At 41.9% G+C, this 21,823-nt stretch overlaps 1 protein-coding gene across 5 annotated transcripts in view; it reads right to left on the reverse strand.

Moving 5' to 3' along the window:
• Positions 1-733: 733 nt before the first annotated feature.
• cadm1a (cell adhesion molecule 1a) overlaps positions 734-21,823 on the reverse strand; it is a 326,519-nt gene continuing 305,429 nt past the window's right edge. For all 5 annotated transcript variants that reach the window (XM_034606250.1, XM_034606253.1, XM_034606252.1 and 2 more), the window contains 2 exons: positions 4,345-4,473; positions 734-2,289 (listed from right to left, as the gene is read on the reverse strand). In XM_034606250.1, coding sequence (XP_034462141.1) covers positions 2,171-2,289; positions 4,345-4,473 — 248 coding nt within the window. In that variant the 3' untranslated portion in view covers positions 734-2,170. The remainder of the gene's footprint in view (positions 2,290-4,344; positions 4,474-21,823) is intronic.

The raw sequence follows: 21,823 nt of genomic DNA on the forward strand, positions 1-21,823 counted from the left end.
ACGAGTCAGAATCGTTTGTATTGATAAAACGTCCAGAACGATGTGAAACATTCAGAAACGTTAAACATGCGCTCCACCTCGACCTCCACCTACACCTGTCACAGGACCCACTAAGTGAGCTGCTTGCTTTGTGAACACACAACTGTGACAAACATTTGCCATCGACACGCCCTCGTTCCCACGTTGAGAAGCCGAATGCAAACCGCGGATTTAACGCCGCCGAGCACAACAACGTGTATTAACTTCTCTTACAAACAATCAATCACTTCTGGCGTCCCTCAGGGCTTCCCAGCTGGCATGGCAAAAAACTGATCCTCGTTCAGTTTTGGCGCGTGACACGTAAAAGCGAGATAGAGAAGCAGAAGGAACGAGTTTCAGCACGTACACACATGCAAAGAATATCGAATGTTTACGCACTTGAGCTGCTGAGTCCGAGCAAAGACCACAGGCTGTGTGTGTTTCGGGAGGTGACACGGAAGTGGAAAGACGGGACTCGTCTCTCAGAGCGTGACGGTTCGAAGACATTTACTTTCCCAAACATTTGCTTGTTTTTTTTACAGTTTGACAGAAACTCACAATGCGAAATGATAAAATCCACAAAAGGTACTCCATCATAACTCTAGTAAAAAATATTTTCTTAGTAAGGATTAGTGTACAATACAGCTGTGATTCCATTGGATTGATTTACATTGGATTGCGTGTCTACGAAATAACATGAGCTTTTACATTTTTATTTTATTTTGTGCAGCTTAAATATTCCTAAAAGTAAATTTGAACAAGTTTCGTTTTTTGGAGTTTGGTTAAGGCCGTTTCTTTTTTTCAGTCGAGTTCTGTACATGGCTGCTGGTCGACCAATATCAATGCCAAATATATTTTCAACAGCCGTTTCAAACATCTTCGCTGAAAGTCTCTCCCCCCAGAAACAATTTGAAAACAATTTACATTTTCTTACTTTCCCCCATTTGCATGAAAAAAAATATATTCAGGAGCGAGAACAGATGGAAATCACTTAAATCTCATCATTACAACTCAATAAAAGCCGGTGGGAAAAGAGCAGGCTGCCATTAAGCCAAAGAGAAGAAAAATAACACTAAACAGAGGAAGGAATTACTGTAATGAAACAGTGAGGAGGGATAATGTACGACATCACTTCACTAAGGAAAGTAATTGAAGAACAAAACTCCTTAAAAATGAATTTAAAAGCTGACTTGGCCAAATTAAATGGGAAGATCATTCCCATTATTCTTCACTGGCTTCATTCTGATTCTCGTCTGAATGCGGTGTTGTAGAGGACGGGGCGGGGCGCGGGGCGGGGGGTGGGGGGTGGGGGGGTAGATACAGTATATCCAGCCTGTTTCTCATTTATGTCCTTTGTACAATGATATGTAAAGTATTTCATGCATTTTTGGAGCCGTCAAAACTTCAGGGAAAGAAAAATAGTGGGAAGTAATGGCTTGAGACGAATCACAGTATACTGGAGAGAGTGTGTGTGTGTTTGTGTGTCTGTGTGTCTGTGTGTGTGTGTGTGTGTGTGTGCAGATACATTAAGGGGAAATGAATAAAGTGGCTGTGTAATTTTTACCCTCATACAAAAGCCAACAGCACATCGATTTTACAAGTGAGGAGGGGGAACAACAAGGTTTTATGCAAATGAGGATCAACACAAACCCAAAGTATGGATTCAAAAACAAAGAAAAAAAAAAAAAAAAAAAGAAATATTCAGAACAAGGCACAGAATTTTCTGCAAATGGTTGAACTAAATAAAATTCGTACCAGCAGTCAGGGAGGTGTCGAATGGTGAAGCTCTCTACAGTGATTTCTGGCAACGTCTGGCGCACCCACCCCCCTCCCCTCCCTCCCCCCCCAACCCGTTCGCAGTTTACCGAAAATCCAAACCCTCCCCGTTTTTTTTTAACCTCCTTTTTTGATTTTTTTGTAACTTTTTTTAAACACACAAAACATTCCATCTACATCTGCAGACTAGAGACTAAACAACGGCTTAAAACCAGGCCTTTCTTTTAAAAACCCATTCCTCGTCTACGCGTTGACCCCTCGACTCTCACTAAAAGTGATCCTGAACCAACTCCAGCCCCACCCCCGCCTCCGCCCCCGGCCCCAAAACCAGCTCGGTGTCCCAAAGAGGACACCAGAGTGAGGGGTCCTGTTTGGATTAGATGTAGTACTCCTTCTTTTCGTCCGAGTTGGTGTGGCCACCCTCTGCGTTGATGATGGCTGTGTCTGCGTCCGCCGCGTCGTCTGCTCCTTTGGCTTCGTGTGTGAAGTAGGTACCTGAGGAGGAGGAGGAGGAGGAGGAGGAGGAGGAGGAGGAGGATGAAGGAGGATGAAGGACAGTGTCACAGACTCCATTACAGCCTGACGCTCAGATGACACAAAAGATTAAAATGTGCCGCTACATCCCACAGCACCTTATTATGCAAATTCTCTCCGTGTGGTCACTTACACAAACCGAACACCGGCGAGCTCTAATATTCTGATTATACATCATTTCCCCCAGTTTTTCATTCGAGACTGGCACATGAAAATCAGGGTTTTGAAATAATCTCGAGTGTGGGGAAGAGCGCGGCTCACACCTTCAAATTAACCTTGTCAAGTTCAGCAGAAAAAGGGAACTAGAAAGCCACTTCAAACCTAATTTAGAGGATTTATTCATATCCTATCACAGTGGAGTTTGATAACGAAGGCGAGGCAATATTCCAGAACGAATGGTGAAGGGCACTTGCACATGTGGAAGAAAGAAAAGCACAGATTCTGCACAAGACGACAGAAAAGAGACGAGAATGGTGACACTTTACGAATACGTGTACTATTTCTTCTTGTATCTGACTTGTACTGATACAACCTCAGTGTAAACACTCATCTCACAATTATAGTTAAATCTAAACTGGGCTGGGACGGTTGTATTTTATTTTATTTTATCTTCAACGAACCAATCAGAGAGCGTTTACAGGGAAATATGTGGAAATGCTGGTTTCTTATTGGCCGACATATTTACGATGCTCACACTCGGTGTCAGAATGTAAATAAAGATGGAAGACGGCGCCAAAAAGTGAAGCCAAAACATCTCGATCACCCCCTAGTGGCTGGATACAGTATAGGTCTTAAACCCCACCTCCTCCATGTTAGCTGATGGGACACGGACCAAAGTAAAAAGTCAAAATTCACATTCTAAAACTTTTTCTTCTCGTATTTTAAGTGGTTCTTCTCACACTGATGATTGTTAAAGTCTTGACTTGTGATTGGTCAAGCGTGCGGGACCTTGATTAAACTCAGAATGACACAGAAAGCGCCGGGGGACACAGTTTCTATGGAGCCTTGGTCGTTGTCCAGCTAAACTGTGAATCACAAGGCTAAATAAATCTCGTGTGTTTTCACCCAGACAACGAACTGAGGACTGGATCATTCTCGGAGCAGCGTGCGTTACACTGCTAAAGGGATAAAACGAGTCAAATCCAGGCCATGAATTTGACGACAATGCCGCAGCTAAACTTTATCACCGGGTGTGAGCAGTTGTTGACATGGAGAATGAGAAGCTGGGGTTGATTACCCATAATGAACGGTGTGGGTCAACTTTCCCCGAACGTCACTGCACTTTAACACAACGTTTTTCATCGGAGCCACAAAAAAATGTCCACTGATTGGAAATCAGAGGAGGAAACGCTGAGTGCAGCATCATCATAAAATAAAACGTCTCTTCCACACATTTACTTTGCCTCATTTACACTATTTCCCCTCTAAAACGGTTGATGTATCCAATTTCATTTCCTCGTGCATAAGAAATATCACAGTGTGAAATTCATTATGGATTGTAATTATTTCTGCGTTATGAGGGCAGCATACGAGATGCATTATACTGTGCGGCATGAAAAATGTAATTTTACTCACCATCGGTAACCCATAGCCTTAATAGCCATATTTCCATTATTTAAACAGCCTCCAACCAAGGATGTAAAAATAAGTTTTAACAGAAACAAAGTGAAGAGGCGACACCTGATAAACTTTACAACCGGTTTGTGTTCAAAGGAAACCAGTTGCATTTAACGATTAATGATTAAGAACAAAATGTAGGTTTTAAAATATCCACAGCAGTATTTTAAGTGCATATTTTTGTTGAATCATTTACCTTTAATTCTGACTTTATTAAAAAACCTCTAAATGTTCCAAGATGACACAGGAAAACCTGGTGATAATAATTTGTGACTAAACCAAATCCCAACAACCTTCCATTGTAAATTTAACTAATATCCATTATATTTATATGCATGGGTCAGTGTACTTTTGATTTGTCAGTATTGGTTATTTATCTCTATTTCCAGGCTCCGATACCTTTGTGTCTTGCGAAGTAGCGCCCCAACACGATGAGTAGACACAGCATCGCGAAGACGACCACGGCCACCACTCCTCCAATCACGGCGTGGTCCACCGTCCTGGGCGCTCCTTCTCCGGCTCGAGAATCTGCAAGTAGAGAAAACAACAAAACCTGAGCGTGGACACACAAACAGAGACCGACTCTCTGCTGCCTGACAGTCAGATGTGATGCTAATTACACTTAATGTAAGGACTTTGAATAGAGGAGCTTTGGAGCCGCAGAATAAAGCCGACACGTTGCTGCCATGAGCCGAGATGATCACATCGAGTTTTGAGCATATGGTTGACTTCCTGTTGCCGGGGGTGTAACCCACATACTGGAACGTGCAAAAATAAATCTGGAAGCATGAATGTTGCTCCATGGAAGAAATAAACATGTTTAGATACAAATTGTATTATTCAGTGACAAGGTTAGACTGTTGTCACTGTCTAACCAGTGAGATTTCTTTAATATCCCTAACAATAGATACACATAGCAGTAATATTACAGAAAGCAATTAATCGACTTTTAATTGAGATTTAAGTTCTTCACTTGTGAGCAGCATATACATATTTGAATAAGAATGTTAAGAAAAGGCAAACCTGGCCTTTGTTCTAATGGATTCCACCGTAATATCAACGAGATTATAACTGAATCAAATCCCAACAATCTTCTAACAGAGATTCAACCAGTTTCAAACCATTGTACCGCAACTTAACCGTTTTAAACCAAATACCTAAACTGAACTGTTTTCCAAAACCAACGTGTCTGTGTAGGTTCAACTTCTAATGTTTGAGCTTCAGATCTCAGAGAAGCTTGTTGTTGTGATTAAACGTTGAGTCCTTGATCTTGTACTTTGTTGTTTTCATTTCTATTTATCAGTTTTTCTGACTCTTAGAAGAATTACACAAAAACTACGGAGATAGTTTTTCTTAAATTTTTGTGACTTCCTAACGAAACAATGCAGAGGTCTTACTGAAAAGTTCTCATTCCTATGAACAGGAAAATATTGGTGCTGATCCAAGATAATGATCCAGATTAATCTTATCTGAAATACTTTTATATGCAATAAGGTGCTAAAGTGGCCAATTGGCATTGACGTGGGTTTGCACTCTCTGATTCCCCCAGATAAAAAATAAAAAGATATTTTACTTTGTTCCCAACTAAAAAGATATAACAAGACAGTCTCCTCTCCCGGGACCAGCCTGGCTCCTTCTCATCTGGCCAACATTTTAATAATCACTCCCACAACAATAAGAGTTTGGACTGCGATCAGGAAGTGATTAATCTGAGCAGGAGAAGAATTAACATACTCCCGTTGCGCTGTGAGACATCAGGATTAAACAATTAAATAAGAATCTGTTATTTTACAGGTTTTTGCTTCATCCTGAGGTTCAGTGTTTAGAAGAAGAAGAAGAAGAAAAAGCTTTGCTGCGACCACGCAAACAAGAAAACACCTGCAAACTGCTCATGGGATGGAAATGGTTGATAATGTCTTTAACTTCCAAAACACGTGTGCAGAAAAAAACCCAAAACCCTGAGGCTCTTTGCTGTAATGCTTTGTGAAAGGTATTGATCAGGTGAAGGGATCCATGACAACCAAAGTTAATATCCATTTGCAGACGTGATTGGTTCTTCTTGGTATAAGAGACGAGCAAATGTATTCACCTATAGAGAAGCGACTGCGAGGCGGTGGAGAGATGAGTCATGAGATGTGACCTAAATACAACTCGCGTAGTGTTTATAGTACAGCTGCATGTCTGTGATTTTATAGCTTATTTAAATACTATAACACCAGATCCTTCACTTTCAGGATAATGGCTTCTTTAAAGACTCATTTTTACAGAAAACGCCATAAAAATTGAAGCAAGGAGACTAAACAACAACCTTTCTCAGCAATAAGTGGAAGTGGAACCGACCTTCAGCCCCCGACCATCTATTACCTGGAGTATCTCACTAAAAACACGCACACGCTCCCCCCCCCCCCACACACACACACACACTCAACAGATGTGCTGAGCGAGCTCCAGGAAAAAGAAACGAGCCGGAAATTTATTAACGAAAAAACACAAACAGAGAGAGGAACACCTCGGAAAACATCACCTGCCGCACACCTCTGCATTCCTGCGACCTGCAGGAATAAAGGAGAGGAGGTGGTGGTGGGGGGGGGGGGGGGGGGGGGGGGGGGGCCGCTACCTGTCAAACTCAACAAAACATTACCCGAAAGATCTAATAGGTTATTTTGACTTCAGATTTTCTTTTTTAGTGCTGGGCAGATTCAATTAAAGTGAGCAGGAATCCTTCTGACATCCAATTCGCTCTTGTCAGGCTGCTAAAGCTGTGCTTTAACACACTTTCCTATTACGATGTTAATGTGGACTTTGGCTTTGGGGGAAGCGGGGGCGGCGTGTGCGAGTGCTGCGGTCAGGGTGGCTTAAATTTCCCCGGTTCAAATTCATTCAAGAGCGACGGGAGATGAGAACATCCACAATGCACCAGTCTTTTCATTATGCGTTGCTACGTATCGTAATGAGCTCTGGCTTCTGGATTCACCTGCGTAAACACAGCCGTACAACAGTCTGGCCTGTTGGTGGCGCTAGAGAGAGAGAGAGTCCAGGTGTCACCACCAACTTCGTCTTATTTTGAAAAGCATGAAAGATCCACAGCAAACTGCATTGGAAATCCCCCCCCCCCCCCGGGCCAGTTGCGCTAAGATTAGAAATCCGTACGTCTGACAGCTTGTTCCAGGCTCTTCACTGAAGTTATACGATGTTTACAGAAAATATTCATACCCAAGAGTTGTTTTTTAAGACTGCAACACTCCATCAAACAGGAATATTCTCCATTATGCATCATTTTGTGGCCGTTTCACCAGAATCCAGCCTGAGATATTTGTATTTCTGGAAAGTGTGGGACCTCGGCTATAATTTGGAATTAAGTAGATTTTTTCTAAAGTACGACAATTTTAGAAAAAACTATCTAAGGTCCAACAGAATCTCTTCAATGAGCGATAATGAATATGAATATTTCATGGCTACCTGGTGATGACTGTCGTGCCAAATGATTAATGACATCGTAGGTGCAGGAATAGCCTGTGGAAATTGTAATTTGAAGGATTTAATACAACCTGACTCTTATTTTTATAGCTTCTCTCACCTTTTCTATCATTAATAAAAACACTGTGTACTCAGTAAGTTAAAAGCTTAAAAGCTGAGATCTCAGCGTGTGGGTGCTAATGAATCCGGTCATCCTTCTCTTTATTAGAGCTGACAGATCCGATGTTAATGTGTTCAAATGTTGATGTGCGTTTTTATTATTTCATTCTGCAGCACTTAGTTTGAACCCGGTTAAGTTAATGTTTTAATAATCAGGGAAAGTTCAGCGTGGCAGGTTCAAGAAAAACAGATTTGTTTTCCCAACTTGACAGAAAACCACTAAAAGAGAATCTCATGAAATAACTAACAGCACCGAATGTGCTCCGGCGACGAGCAAAACAACAATAATTCATATTCATCTTTCTCACAGGAGGTAATGCTGTGTGATTTGTCATGGATTTAGCTGCGCTGGTGTGTTTTGTCATTACATCGGCGACCGTGCTTTCCCCCCCCCCACGTCGCCCGTTTCTCATCCGCGTTTGATTGCGACAAAAATCCTCTTAAAGAACTATTTGATTCAAAAACTTCTCGGTGGCGACACAGAGTTCCTCGGGTGGAGGGACTGAGCAAACAATTTCCATCTTAAACCCAACCGAACCCCCCAAAAAAATTTAAATAAAAAGTTGGTCTCGGTTTCATATTTAATGAGCCCCTGTTTTGTGAAGCCCAGAGAAGTGTCTGAGTGTGCTGTCACTTCCTGAAAGCACTCAGTCCCAATGACACCACCAGAGCAATTTGCATGTCATATCAGCCAGTATCACTTTAGAGCAATTACTGTCACCAAGTGAAATTCAGTACATTTGTCTTATTATCTCACATGGGGAGTCAAAGCTCAAATTGCATGGGTGATTGTTCCAGCAATCAAAGGGAGAGAGCAATTTCTGTTATTGCCTTTCCTTAAAAGTCACTTCTGTCGTGGAATGAAAGCTCCGATGAGATCCACATCAGACCGTTTCCTTTAACTGCGGGCTCTTAATTACAAAGCAAGAGGGGAACACAAATTTAAAGTAAGTAGCACCTTTCAGACAGAGATCCTGAGGAAACCCCCCCCCTCGTTACGCTGCCTCAGCTCGTTTACACCGAGGAACTAAAGCTCGCTGCTACGTCAGTGGTTGGATTTCACAGCCGCGTCGTGTCATCGTGGCTTTTTAACACATTCATCAACCGACGCCGCATTTAATAAAACAACAAAATCCCTCCATAGAGAAGACTGAAGGGGAACAAAGCTTCCTCCTTGAATGGGCTCAGCAAAAGTGCTTCAAAATGACAAGTCCAAACTCCAATGTGCCGGGAGACACTTATGAAATTATGCGAAAAGAGCCAGATGGCCATTAATTTAATGACCAGGGCTCAAGAGTGAAAAACCTTTGTTAGTTTTGAAAACTTTCCATTATTCGGTTGTTCTTATTGTCAAACAGTGACACACAGCACAACTTCCTGCAGCTCTTCTTGTTTCTGCTCATTGTGTTTTATTTTAGGGTCATTGAGCGTTTTCTCTCATTAGCACAGCGGAGCAGCTGCGTTCAGCAAACACACCACGATTAACTGACAAGTTCAACAACTGGCAGGTGAAGAAAGTGGAGCAGCTACAGAACTATGAACTTCTGTATATGTCTATATGTCTATTTATAGATGTTTGGTGGAGACATAAACAGAGAAGAAATACTGGACTTTAATTCAAAAAATAATAATAATAATAAACGTTGCCAGAAACATGACAGATAGAGTTGTGGTTACTTTTATATCACAAACAACAGTGTGATGAATACAATGATCATGTGTTTTAAAAAAGTCAAGAAGATGCCAAATACAACCAAGTAGCTGCAGCATAAAAAGTTTTCATATTACGTCGATGGCCTCTGGATTTATCTCGACACCAACACTCACTGTTTCTCAGCCTCAGTTGCAAATGTGCCTCAAATATAATGATTCATCGAGAATGCACTGTAAACCAAAGTGTCCACAGGGCAACGCAAACAACGCACGAGTCAATCGAGTGTGTGGTCATTCCGACAGGAGGAGAAACACCCATGTTGAGTGCGTATGTGGAGAGTATCTCATTTTCATAAGACATGTTGACAAAGGCCTGATTCGAGACAGAGGAGATCTCCTAATTGGATCTTCTAATCTGCTAATTAAGCATTAGTGATTTCACTGGTGCGCCCGCGCCGCCGGCAGATAGAGGTGCAATCACAGCGGCACTATGTCGGTGGGGTGTCATAAGAGCACATTGGCTTGTCAAGATCCACTCCCATTGCCCACAACACTCTCGGTTAAAGAGCGAATGTAATTAAAGTCCCAATGAACCTATTCATTGAACCAATTTGAAAATGTCAGTTATATCTTTTGCCTCTCGGGTGGCGCACTACACCGCGCACATACAGAGAGACTTGAGACCCGTGGAGGTTTTTTTTACACTTCACACAGACGCATTCAAAACACTGAGAGAAAAGGAGCCAAGGGTCAATAAATGCTAAAAAAGGGAAATTATAACGAACGAGGTTGTAGGAGTTTGATGGAATAAAGCCAAAAACAAGATACTGATCAAAATCTATCAGCTACATTCTGAGATATCTCGACTTTGAGTCCCAAGTGAGGATGAAGCTTTAAAAAAAACGAGGTATCCTACATTTCCCATGATGCAACTTCATCATAATCCAACCGCTCTCCGAGAGCCCCGATTGCATCAAGGTCATTTTACGTTGCTTTATGGGTAAAATTCACGGTCTGGCCTATTAAGATAAATGTTTCGACTCCGGGGCCGCCACAGGCAAGATCCCTCTTAATCAACCTTTACCAAATCCATTGACTGTGTGAGATAATGTGAACATACAGAATTAAAAAGTCATGTTAAAAAATAAAGTTATGAGCGGACTTTGGGTTATAGAGTGTGACAATGTCCTCATTTAGTTGTGTGAAGGGAGAAGAACAAAGCAATAAGATGAAAACTGACATAAAAGTGCATATTTTATTGTTACTGGATGAATTAGAATTTTAACAAAACAAATACAAATTGTGATGTGATCCAGACTTGAACTCTGAGCTCTTGATTTTTTCAGACACAGCAGAATATCGGCGGATTTTCCTTTCCCAGTGTTGAAGGCAAACACACTGAGAGACAACAACACATTCTCTCTCTTGTTCACTTTAATGTTTGGTGGCCTCTGGTTCACCGGGCCTGCGGGAGAACACCGGAGGAAAACACAAACACACACAACATGTAAACTCTGCCTGCGCCGCGGTGCGAGCCTGGGACCCTCTCGGTAAGAACCCTGACTTTTACATCTTCGGGATATCCTGCCTTACTTGTGCTTAACTTGAGGAAATACTGGTACAAGCCCCGTATTTCACTGACTGATCTCAGGTAACATGATGATCTTAAAGGTTTTGTTTAAGTTATTTGATTCTACAGCTGACTCGTATCGATGGGACCTAAATACTCCAAAGAAGCGCAAGATGGCAGCGTCCTTATTTAAGATATATTGGCTTCATCTTTGTACAGTGGGAGGAAGTGGAGACACGACGTCCATCTTTCTTTACAGTATAATAGTCAGGATGTGTTGTAGCACGGCTCTTTGCTGCCGTCACATCAGAACATCCCCGTCACTGCACCTTGGGTAATTCTCTTTGTGTGAAACGAGTATAACCAGGATGACCAGGTAGTTTGACTTGTCTATCGAGGATCTTACCTGATTTAAAACAGTGGCTTCATTGAAATTGGCTAAATTATGTGAACCCTGTCATTGTTTATGGTGTCAATGAATTAGAATAAGTTGGAATAAACCAAACAACGAGCCAACTACGTCTTTACCATCACCAAAACTGACCATTTCTGAACACTCTGCAAAAGTGAATAAATAGAGTAGAATATAAATGTGTTGAATTTCTATTTTCTAAAACCACGTTGTTTAGAAAGTCAACAGGAGGCAACGCAGCTGAAGAATCTCAGCTGTGGGTCATTCAAGTTACACGTTGCCAAGAAACTAAAACTTAGAGTCAAGCTACAACATAACAGAAATCAAATCAGACAAACCAGTGAAAAGCAGTGAAACTTAAGTTTTCAGTCTCTCGTTCGCAGCGTAGCTTCATCTGGAATGAACACATCACTTTCTGGCTCCGATTCTTTCAGCTTTTAAAAACAGAAAAATCTCAAACCCGGCTGAAACACACACAAGATTGAATATCGTGAATATAATATACACCTTGTCTAGGTGCGCTCTTCCTTTCCTCGGCTCTCCCCCGTGTAACATAAACCTTTCTTCACCGTATTGAATTCTATTTTTGATGCCAAACCTCATAACACTACAACGCAGTCTTGCGAAAGGAAAGCAAATGTTCCAACTCCTCGCAAAACTAAGCCAGTGGGGTGTCATCTCCTAAGGAACCTCGCGCCTGCTGCTTTTTTTCCTCCTGATGGAGCTATTCATCATTTATCTAATCGAGGCCTGTCTCCATCCAAAATGTAATATAATTATGGGCTATAACTGTTCTCAGGATATTAAGCTGTATCTAGGCCACGGGTAGGCTCGATAAACACCTTCTAATAATGGCTTTTAGTGGTCTCAGGAGTGACTTCTCCTAACACATCGAGGACTCTCTATGGCTCCCAAGGCCAAATGACTTTGCGGCTTGTTGTAGAGATGCACATCAGTCCTGGTAATGGGGACAGCGTTTAGAAAAAGAAAAGCTGCAGCCCAGTGGAGCTTCTCTCCATCCACCACCTGGCCCCTTTCTTCTCTCATGCCTGATTATCGACACACCTTCCCACACCCCCACTGTCACCGAGCCGCCTCCAGCCTCGGCCGTTTCAGCGGCATCGGAAAAAAACTCCCGTTGATTTATGTTCGTGGATGTGAAAGCTGGTTTGCATGTGCGTGTTCTCATGCTGACTTGATTTTTTTTATCGTGTGACATCAGATATCTGAGGGTGATCTTGTATTAAAAAAATGTAAAACAGAGATAAGGTCAAAGCAAGAGTGATAATTAGTGATGTTTTCATTACAAAGCGTCAAAGAGTAAAATTAATAAAACTCTTTTAAGTGCTGCAAAGTGAGAAATCTCACCAAGGTCAAAGTCACAGAAATGTCAGGCTTTGATAAGAAAAAAAAAAGAAAACGGACCTTAAATCAAGTCCTGTGTCTCCTCGGCTCTCGGCCTAATAACAACAGAAGAGGCTGTGCAGCATCCCGGTGTTGTGACACAGAATAGTATCAGTGAAATGACATCAGGGGCTGTGAGTGGGTCTGTGTACACAGCAGACACAGCCCTGGGTGACGGAGCCGAGCCAAAGACAACGAGCGGCTAATCCCGCGAAAGGGAAGCCCGAGACAATGGCTACATTTACATACATGCGGTAAACAGACGACGGCACATTCTCCGGTCAAGGTCGCACTCGAGAGAGGAGCTGTTTACACAAACCTCTCTTACTGTAGCTCACCTCGCTTGAAACTACCTATTTACATAAATCAACAAGATTACTGGGTTGTTGTGACTATTTGCAGCTTCAGCCTTTCGCCTTAGTTTTTGCAACATGGCGAAAAAAACCCTGAAAATTGGTTGTAGGTGCCTTTCAAGAGACACATCGGAGAAGGGATGGCACTTATAGTTGGAGTTCGTACTCAAACTCAGGGCAGATCAATGGAAAGACCCATGGAGGACGACACTATACTTCGTAAACCATTAATTAAAAGGTAAAAGAAAGAATATTTCCAAAATCCAAAACACCCCCTAGTCCTGGTCAGCCATGTTTCAGCCATTAACCTGCAATAAACCAACCAACTCTCCTCCTGTCAACGACACTAATTGAAAAGTCTCGGGATCACCTCTTCACGTTATTACAATCCAACCTGGTGGGGGGGCCTTAAATTCTTTCACCCCCTTAATTTCACGAGGATTCATCATCAAATATTTATACATGCATCACAGTGTGGATCGTGATGTGTGGCTTCGCGGAGGCTAAACGAATGAAATATTCAAACCAAAAGGGCAAAGTTACGTCTCGTAGAATTGGGGCGAACTTTTCGTGAACTTTAACATGCAAATATCTTCAACTGACCAAACGGCAAATCATCCTGACACGGCCGACCTTTGAGGGAATGCAGGGTCCGAAATTGAGGAGTCTACTATATCAGCACGAGCCATAACTAAGCTCCAGCAAGGTTCTTCCGCAAAGACGTGCAGATGACTGCCCATGCAGCTGTCACAGCGCAGCATTGACAACCCAGTTAGTGCTAAGTAAGACTGCAAGCTACTGTACATAAAGCCGAGCTGTCACCAGAGAGGAGGAGGAAGCATGTAAACAATGTCAGGAAGTCTCGAAGGACAAACTGTGTAATCACAGCTCCTTGAAAATAGCTCAAAGACGTTCTTGCGCTTCTAAATGTGCTTGAATCGCTGTCGGCCTTAATCTTCCACTGAACCAGCAAAAGTTCCTCAATGGACCCGGTGACGTTTGACCTTTTGTTGCACGGACCCCGTTGGCTGCCAGCTGACAATAAACGGGACAGAGCCGGGAGATAAAAATGGAATCCCGCCATTATGTAAAGATGGAGCCCTAGCAGAATATTTGACTTGTTATCCCCCGTGCGCCTGCTTTGTCGTGCTATTTCGTCCGTCTTTGAGAAGCAGTGTTGTGGCACAATCTCTGTCAGGTGAAGCAATGCTGACAAAAAAGAAAAAACCCGGCAGTGATAATAAAAATCCTTTAGCAGAGCTGAGTGCATGGCGCCGGCCTCTAATCCAAGCCTTACCTCAAAGGAAATTCAGACCAGCTTACATGCATGGATGGTGTCGGGGAAAAATAGGGGAGAAAATCTGCTGTATTCCACATGAAGCTCATATTATAGCCAGAAGTTGTCGGTGCTGCTAAAAGTGAGCAAAGCCAGTGACAATGGGAGATATCAAGGACTGGATTTGTCTCATTTACACAAAACACTGAAGGGGAGAAATATCTTTACAGTGACAAATCCCTGGTATCGTATCTTCACTGAATCAAATTGGGAAAAAGATCTACTCTCAATATCGTCGCCAACGATCCAGACCAAGAACCACCTACGTGAAAAAAAAAAGAAGTGGCACAAGAAAAAGTATCCGAAGCCCTGAGAGAATTTGCTGAGGAAGCTGGAGCTGCAGGCACAAATTAGAGGGGGGGAAAGGAGCAACACACCAATTATTGATAATCAATTCAATTTCCTCTGTGTTCATTTTGGGATGTGGCCCATAACCCGCATCACAGAATAAATGTTTCAGCACAAATTCTGGTCAGAAACTAATTTTCTCTTCCCTTGTCCTGTTGGCCCCGCTGCCAAACAGCCGGCCCAGCCGAGGTAAGAGCACAACTCCCTCAGAAGGAAGTTGTGAGACTTGGTCGCTGTCATGGCAACACTGAGCCTAAAAGCGAATTAGAATACTGAGTATTGAAAAAGCAGGGAACATGCAGGTTACATGCTTTGGCGTTCTGTGCGTTGCACTATGTTCCAGTGTGGTTACAACTCAAACACGAGAAACCATTCCAGCTTTTAAGCCCATCAGCCTGTTTGTAGCTGGTACTGGTGAAAGTGATCGTTCCTCTATGCTGTCGGCTAACAGATCAGATCAGGGAGATAATAATCAGCTGGAAGGTCCCACTGTTGCTATTGGAAGGGTTTCTATTAAACGTTGTACAGATATTACAAGATAATCTTTTATTATAGATATTCATGGTTCCCAGAGGGTGTGATACTTATGTTTGTGGCAAGCCGTGAACTTTGTTTTGTGCTGATTTGAAGTTTACATAGTTTTTATCGAAATGTCTCAACAACTAGTAGCCTTCGCTTTCACATTTATTCATTATATAATTATTTATACTTGATGCTTCATTCTAATAAGTAAATATCGGCATAGCAACATACGTGAAAGTGAAAGTAAAAGTATATGAAAACAGTATAAGTGCTAAAAACCTTTAAGATTCAAATGCAAGATAATACATTTGTACTTGAATCTGCATTACACAGATGTTTCCCTTATCCACCATTACACGGTTAATAAAATTAAAAAGAAAGGGAGAAAGAAAATTGAGATGAAATCAGCAATGAGGGTCATTATTAAAATAACTGAATGAAATGGGAATAAAACCCAAATGAACAGTCTCTTGGTTTCTGTTCCTGCAGTTGTCAGCACTGAGGCGGCTGATGAACTCATTGAGGACACGATACATTCGATCAATAAGCCTCCACCGTCATATTTATCAGCAATCACACCAAAGTTGATTGTTATTTTATATGTAATGATGATAGGAAATGTGCAAAATTGTTCTGGCAGGCGATTTAAAAAAAAGGTCTAGCGAGAGTTAATGTGACAGCAGTCGGAGCGCGGCTGCTCCGGCGGTGCAGGTGTTATCGTTTCAGCAGGTAGCGCCGCGACAGATGGGGATGATTGACAGTTTGGATTAACGCGATGTCGTCTCTGTGGTTTGTGCATCTGGTCGCTGAACGCAGACACTTTTGGTGAAAGAAAAGGACACACAGAAAAACAACACAGTGATATCACAGATGTAAGGTTAAGAAGAAACAAGTGAATGTACATTTGAAATGTAGAAAAAACTAAGCGTGTGTTGCACAGGACTTCTAACGGAGGAAGGACTCACAAACTGCCGGGGCCTGATATCTACATCTGCTCGGTGTAACGATTGTGCGACTGTATTAATTGTACGATGAGTCAACTGAAAGTAGAGCTGCTCGACAATTCTGCCCTCCACAAGTATCACTCTCCAGCAGAACAATTTACATAAGAGATGTGCCCCTTGTTGGCGCACTCCACATTTTTAAACTGTTGTTCAGTCTGATTAAAAGCCTCAGATCTATGTCACAGGCAAAAAAACAGTACACCTGCGTGATGTGTCATCGCTTGCGTGTGCATTTCAACACGTGAGGAGCCGGTTGGACGGTCGGAGGTTCACTTAACTTTCAGCAGGTGGTGAGTTAGGAGAGGAGAAGGATTTTTTTGTCGCGTTTGTCACCTGTCGCACTCATTTACGAGTCTGAGTCGAATTAATGCAGCGTATGTGGCTCATTCGAAGACGAACCCCAAAGGGTGGGTTCAAACCGCCGAGATCCAGCCTCAAACACAAACACGTCTATCTGTGTGTGCACATAAAAAAAAAGCGCACACGCGTCTCGAATGAAGAGGTTCTATCACGGCCCTGATGTGAGATTCTCTATAATGGACTCACTAAATCACAGCACTTTCCTGGAGCTGCAAAAATCCATCTCTTCTTCTCCTAAAAAGGTGAGAAGCTGCTCTGCACTCACTTAGAATCACGAGCGAGCGGAAGGCGAATGTGGACCACGCGCGCTGGAAACTCCACTCTGTTGTGTTTCTGCAGTGACTCAGTCGAACCACCCCGTTGACTCCGGTGCCCTCCTGAGAGGATTCATCACATTCTGCAACTTTCCCTTTGCAAAAATAAATAAAAAACACCTTTCAGATATTCCACACATTTGTTGACCAGCTGGGACCCAGGAAATCCGGCGTCTGTGTAGCTGAGGCGAAGTGTATTGACCGAAAAAAAATCTTTAACGCTTTCAAACCCCTGACTGAGAAGTTTTTACTCTATTTACAGGTTTGTCATGGTCACTTTGAGCCTTGCAAGCCATATGTCATTTAAAGATTGTGATGCTACTTAGAAATGCGAAAAATTGTCATGTTTAGTTGTTATTACCTTCACGGTTATGTTTTCACTCCTGTTTGTTGGTAAGTTTATTTGTTTGCCAGCAGGATTATGCAAAAACGACTTAACGGGACATGGGCCAAGAAAGATTTCGTTAAAATTTTGCGGGAGATGAAAGTATTTGTTTCTTCTTTCCCATTTCTCAGAAACTAATTCATCGACCTTGATGAAAAAAAGTGTTTGATATTCTGTGATTTAATTTAAAAGGACTGTTGGGCCCTACCAAAGGTATAAAGCTTTACTGAGTTACCCAAGTGGTATAGCACGTCTTTATGAACAGATGAAGGTTGATGTAAACACAACAAATATAAATGAATAGAGGAGATTGACAGTGTTCTATTGACATCAATCATCTTATTTGATCTCATCTTATTTTAAAATGATCTGTTTGATAGATATCAGAGAATATGCAGCTTTATAGGCTCATTACTTCCACCACGATGTTCAGTTTATCATTGTGTTTGACAGAGATATGATTTCAAGGTGGGGAATAAGGTTTATTCCATGAAAGGGGTTCACCGTGCTGAGGTGAAGCTGAGGCCAAAGTCCTCTCATCATTATCAAACGGACAAATTCTTTTGTTTGCACGCGATCATTAAACCCGTGTTGCGTCTGTCAGGAACACAAAGCTTCATCCCTTTAACCTACTAATATGTCACGTAGCCAGAAGCTGGCAGCGCCATCTGTCCCTCTGATAGCAGCTCAACCTTAAGATCACCTGAGCTGCGCCGACTCCACGCCTGACGACTCCAGTTTAAAAAAAAGGACGACATTAGGAAGTTTGCCAGATTTGCCAAAAACAAGCCTTTTTTCTTTCCTTCCTACACATAAAACAAAAGACGGAGATAAACTTCTCCATTAACTGAATACTTTCCAAAGTTGCCCCGATAGCAATTTGGCACATTGTGGCCTTAACATTTAATGAATGCCTTGTCTCTTTAATGACATCCAAATGTGACAGCTCAGTCCTTGGATTAAAGTGGAAAGTCCTGTGACTCACCTCCCACAGTCCCACTGTGAGCAAAGTGGCCATTAAAGGGCCGTATTCCTCTCTACTACTAGATCTCCGAGGCGGCTCAATTATCCCAGTGCTTTCACACGCTTGCTGACAGCCGCGTTGGCAGGTGTGTCCTTTCCAGACGTGCTCTCTTTCCAGATGGGAAATTAGTCAGTGCAGCTAGCCATCAGCTAAAGCAACTGACACCTTCCGCCAACGTGCCCTTTCATTAAGAGTGAGAAGATGGGAGGCGAGAGGAGAAGAGCAAACACCGGTGGACCGCCGCGATGCCGGCTGCGAGCGGCCGACCACATTTGTGTCTTTTCTGTTTTATGTAGGATGAGGCGACGAGCAGGGAGTTGATTGACCTCATGCATGATGACAGACGACTAAAGTCCTATATAGAGCGTTTCTATGATGACCAGTCAAAGCCCTTTACAGTCTATTCACACATTCATACAGAGCATCTAAGGGCAGCACTTGTTCTGTACAGTATCTTGAATCACATTAACATTAACATCAGGGCTGATGACCCGAACAAATCCAGAGTCCAATACCTTCAATTTCTGTTGTGAGAAAAATATCTGACTCTTATCTGCTCCCTCGCTTTGTGGATCTGCTGTTTGTTAAATTAGCTTATTATAGTTTTTTATACTGTGGCCTGAAGCGAAGCACATATCAACAACAAGGACATTTAGCAACACGAGATAATAGAAAAGAGGCTTTAAGAAAGAAAAGGACTCAATTTAATATAAATACATAAACTAATGAATTCATTAGAAAACAAGAGTAAAAGTAAGAAGAAATTTGTAAGATATTTTTCTCGTGGTTGACACCAACAACAGAAATTGAAGGTACTGGTCGGGTCATCATGTCTGCTGGGGGTTTATCAAACTTCAAAACTTAACAGGCCTTAAATATATATATATATATATATATATATATATATATATATATATATATATATATATATATATATATATATATATTATATGTGGCATAATATGTCAAACATGAATTTGAGCTTGTTTTAAGAGGAAAAAGATTAATTTAGCTTTTAGAAAACTGGCTTTAACATTTTAAAAGATGTGAATTGATCTTAAAATAACTTCTCAATGTTTAACTTGTGTGTTATTGTAGATTCTCTTCTCCTCTTTCATCCTTTTCAACAATAGCTGCAAACCTGAATCGTCTATTTTTGTTCTCAGAGCTAATTTCACTGAGATGAAGCCGGGTTGGGTCAAAAAGTGTGAAGCCATGATTGTGCAAACTTGTTGTTCACTTGTTGTTGTGTTCTCCTTCCTGCACAACGACATGGAAAAGCTTCAGTGCTTTCCGAGCATATGAACATTTACAGGATGTGCTGATAAGTCTAGTTCTTGTTTTTCACAAACGCCTTAAACTCTGCGGGTCTCACAAGCCAAAATAACTTTATCGAGCTTCCCGGGGCCAAAGTACAGTGGAGTTTATCCTCATGCATGATGATAAAGTCCATCACTAAGTCGGTGTTTCTGAGACGCTCTTATTTTACCATCAACTCTTTGGGAATAAGACCCAAACAAAATGTTTCTCCTCCAGATGCAGTTCATCTCAGAGCCTTCTTCCCCCCCGTACCTGGCCTATTTCAGAGGGAAATGGACAATATCTTGGGAAGAAGAACCTTCCAGCTCAGTCGAGTCCCGGCTTCCTCTTTCTTTTAGTCACGACAAGCGGGGGGGGGCATCGCTATGGCAACAGCATTGGAGAGGAGACCGGGAGGCAGCCGGTCAGCGCGGATGCTTTCATAACAGGCTCCGACTCGGTGTCACACATTCACCGCCGAGATGCAGACGTTAATTAGCACTTTTTAAAGACATCAGAATGATTTTTTTTGTGGTGGTGGGGGGGGGGAAATTGCCCTGTTGACACTAAAAGGATTATTTATAAAATTTAAAGGACACTTGAAGGAAGCGGTGAATGAAATGCACTCAGCTCTCTGAGTCGATTCAGCTCATGTCAGTGATGGTGTCGACACCGAGGATGTTTTTGAGGTCGAGAAAAGTTCCTGGTTGTTTGTTAAAAAAGACACAAAGGACGAGAGCGGCTGGGAAAACACAGTGTGCTTCAGAAAGCTGTTCAGATTCCGTGTTCGTGCAATTTCGGGGGAAAAAAAAAATCACAAAAATGTCACTTTGAAGAAACTTTAGTGAGTTTTGCAGCTGGTTTGTTTCTTCTCTGTGAAAAGTGCAGGATGTCTAATACATGAGGAAATAAAAGGAAATGAAGAGTCGGACCGCTGCTCGCACGTCGGACTCTTCACGCCCGTGTTCCAGGTCCTGAAGGAACACGTCGCTCTTTGTATTTAATCGATTTTAAACAACACAGGACGTCTGCAGCACAGAGAATTACACGTCATACAATTTCTCTGTAGATCTTTTGCCTTTTCATACATTTTCTATTAACAGTGAGAAAAGTATAGAATAAGGGCTTATCCTTTGATGTAACTGCTATAATTGTAAATGTGTTTGTTCAGGGATAATATTGTTGTTGGTGGGAGTGAAATCTCGGGGTTTCATGGCAACTGTGAAGCATGTGGACACATTCTTTGATTCCCCCGGCTACCTACTCTCCCTTTTTTGCATATAAACATAATCACGGTGAAAGCAGGAGTCCACAGCTGCAGCTAATGTTCAGTTATTTTAAGGCTTCATTTATGTTCATGTTTTATACAAAGCTTTTCTTTCGGCCTGTGATGAGTGGACGACCGGCGAGCCACAGCCGCCCTCTGGTTGTTTTTCGGTGCTCCAGGTAAAAGTAATACTGTTTGTTGTTAAAGCAAAAAAAACATTAACTTGATTTAAAGAAACTTATATGTGTTATTATTATCATTAGCTGCTGCTGTTTCCATGGTATCACGGCAACACTGGGGGAAAGTGCAGCGGTGGAGAAGGTAGTCAAATGTTTTGCTTAATTAAAAGTATAAATAAATACACAAAAATGTCCTCAAGTATTCAGGAAAAGTTGCAAATTAACTTCTCTACTTAAATATAGCTATTAAATATACTTAAAATATTAAAAGTACTTGTTGAGTGTATCCTATCATTGTGGTTGAGTCTCGGCTGTGGCCATGTCTGAATTTTTAAAGATATATTTGGATGCATTTTGCCTTTACGTGATCAGATAAAGTGCGAAAGGTAAAAGTACCGTAAACAAATCTTCTTAAGTGAAGTACAGACACATGAACAATGTAATAAAAGTACAGTTATGTACCTTATTACATCCCACCTCTGTAAATGTGACAAACAAGTTAAACATATACTTTAAATGTGTGGTTACAGCCTGAGAACACTTTGCTCAATTACACCAACTTTCTTCATTATAGTGCAACTCTCTGTTTTATCATCAGTGTCAATATTCATCGAACCTGGACTTGAAATCCATGTCATTACGCAGCGATTCAGTATTTATCCAATCGATGTCTATATTTACTATTCATGCCGGACTCCCACATGGGGACGACGTGTGGGTGTGATTGACAGCGGCGACTCTCCGGTTGGTTTTATACCTGTTAAACCTTAATGCATTAGCATATGTGAAAGCAATATACAATTTTAAAGGCG

This window comes from Hippoglossus hippoglossus, chromosome 14 (genome assembly GCF_009819705.1).
Source record: "Hippoglossus hippoglossus isolate fHipHip1 chromosome 14, fHipHip1.pri, whole genome shotgun sequence".
Taxonomy (NCBI): Eukaryota; Metazoa; Chordata; class Actinopteri; order Pleuronectiformes; family Pleuronectidae; genus Hippoglossus; species Hippoglossus hippoglossus.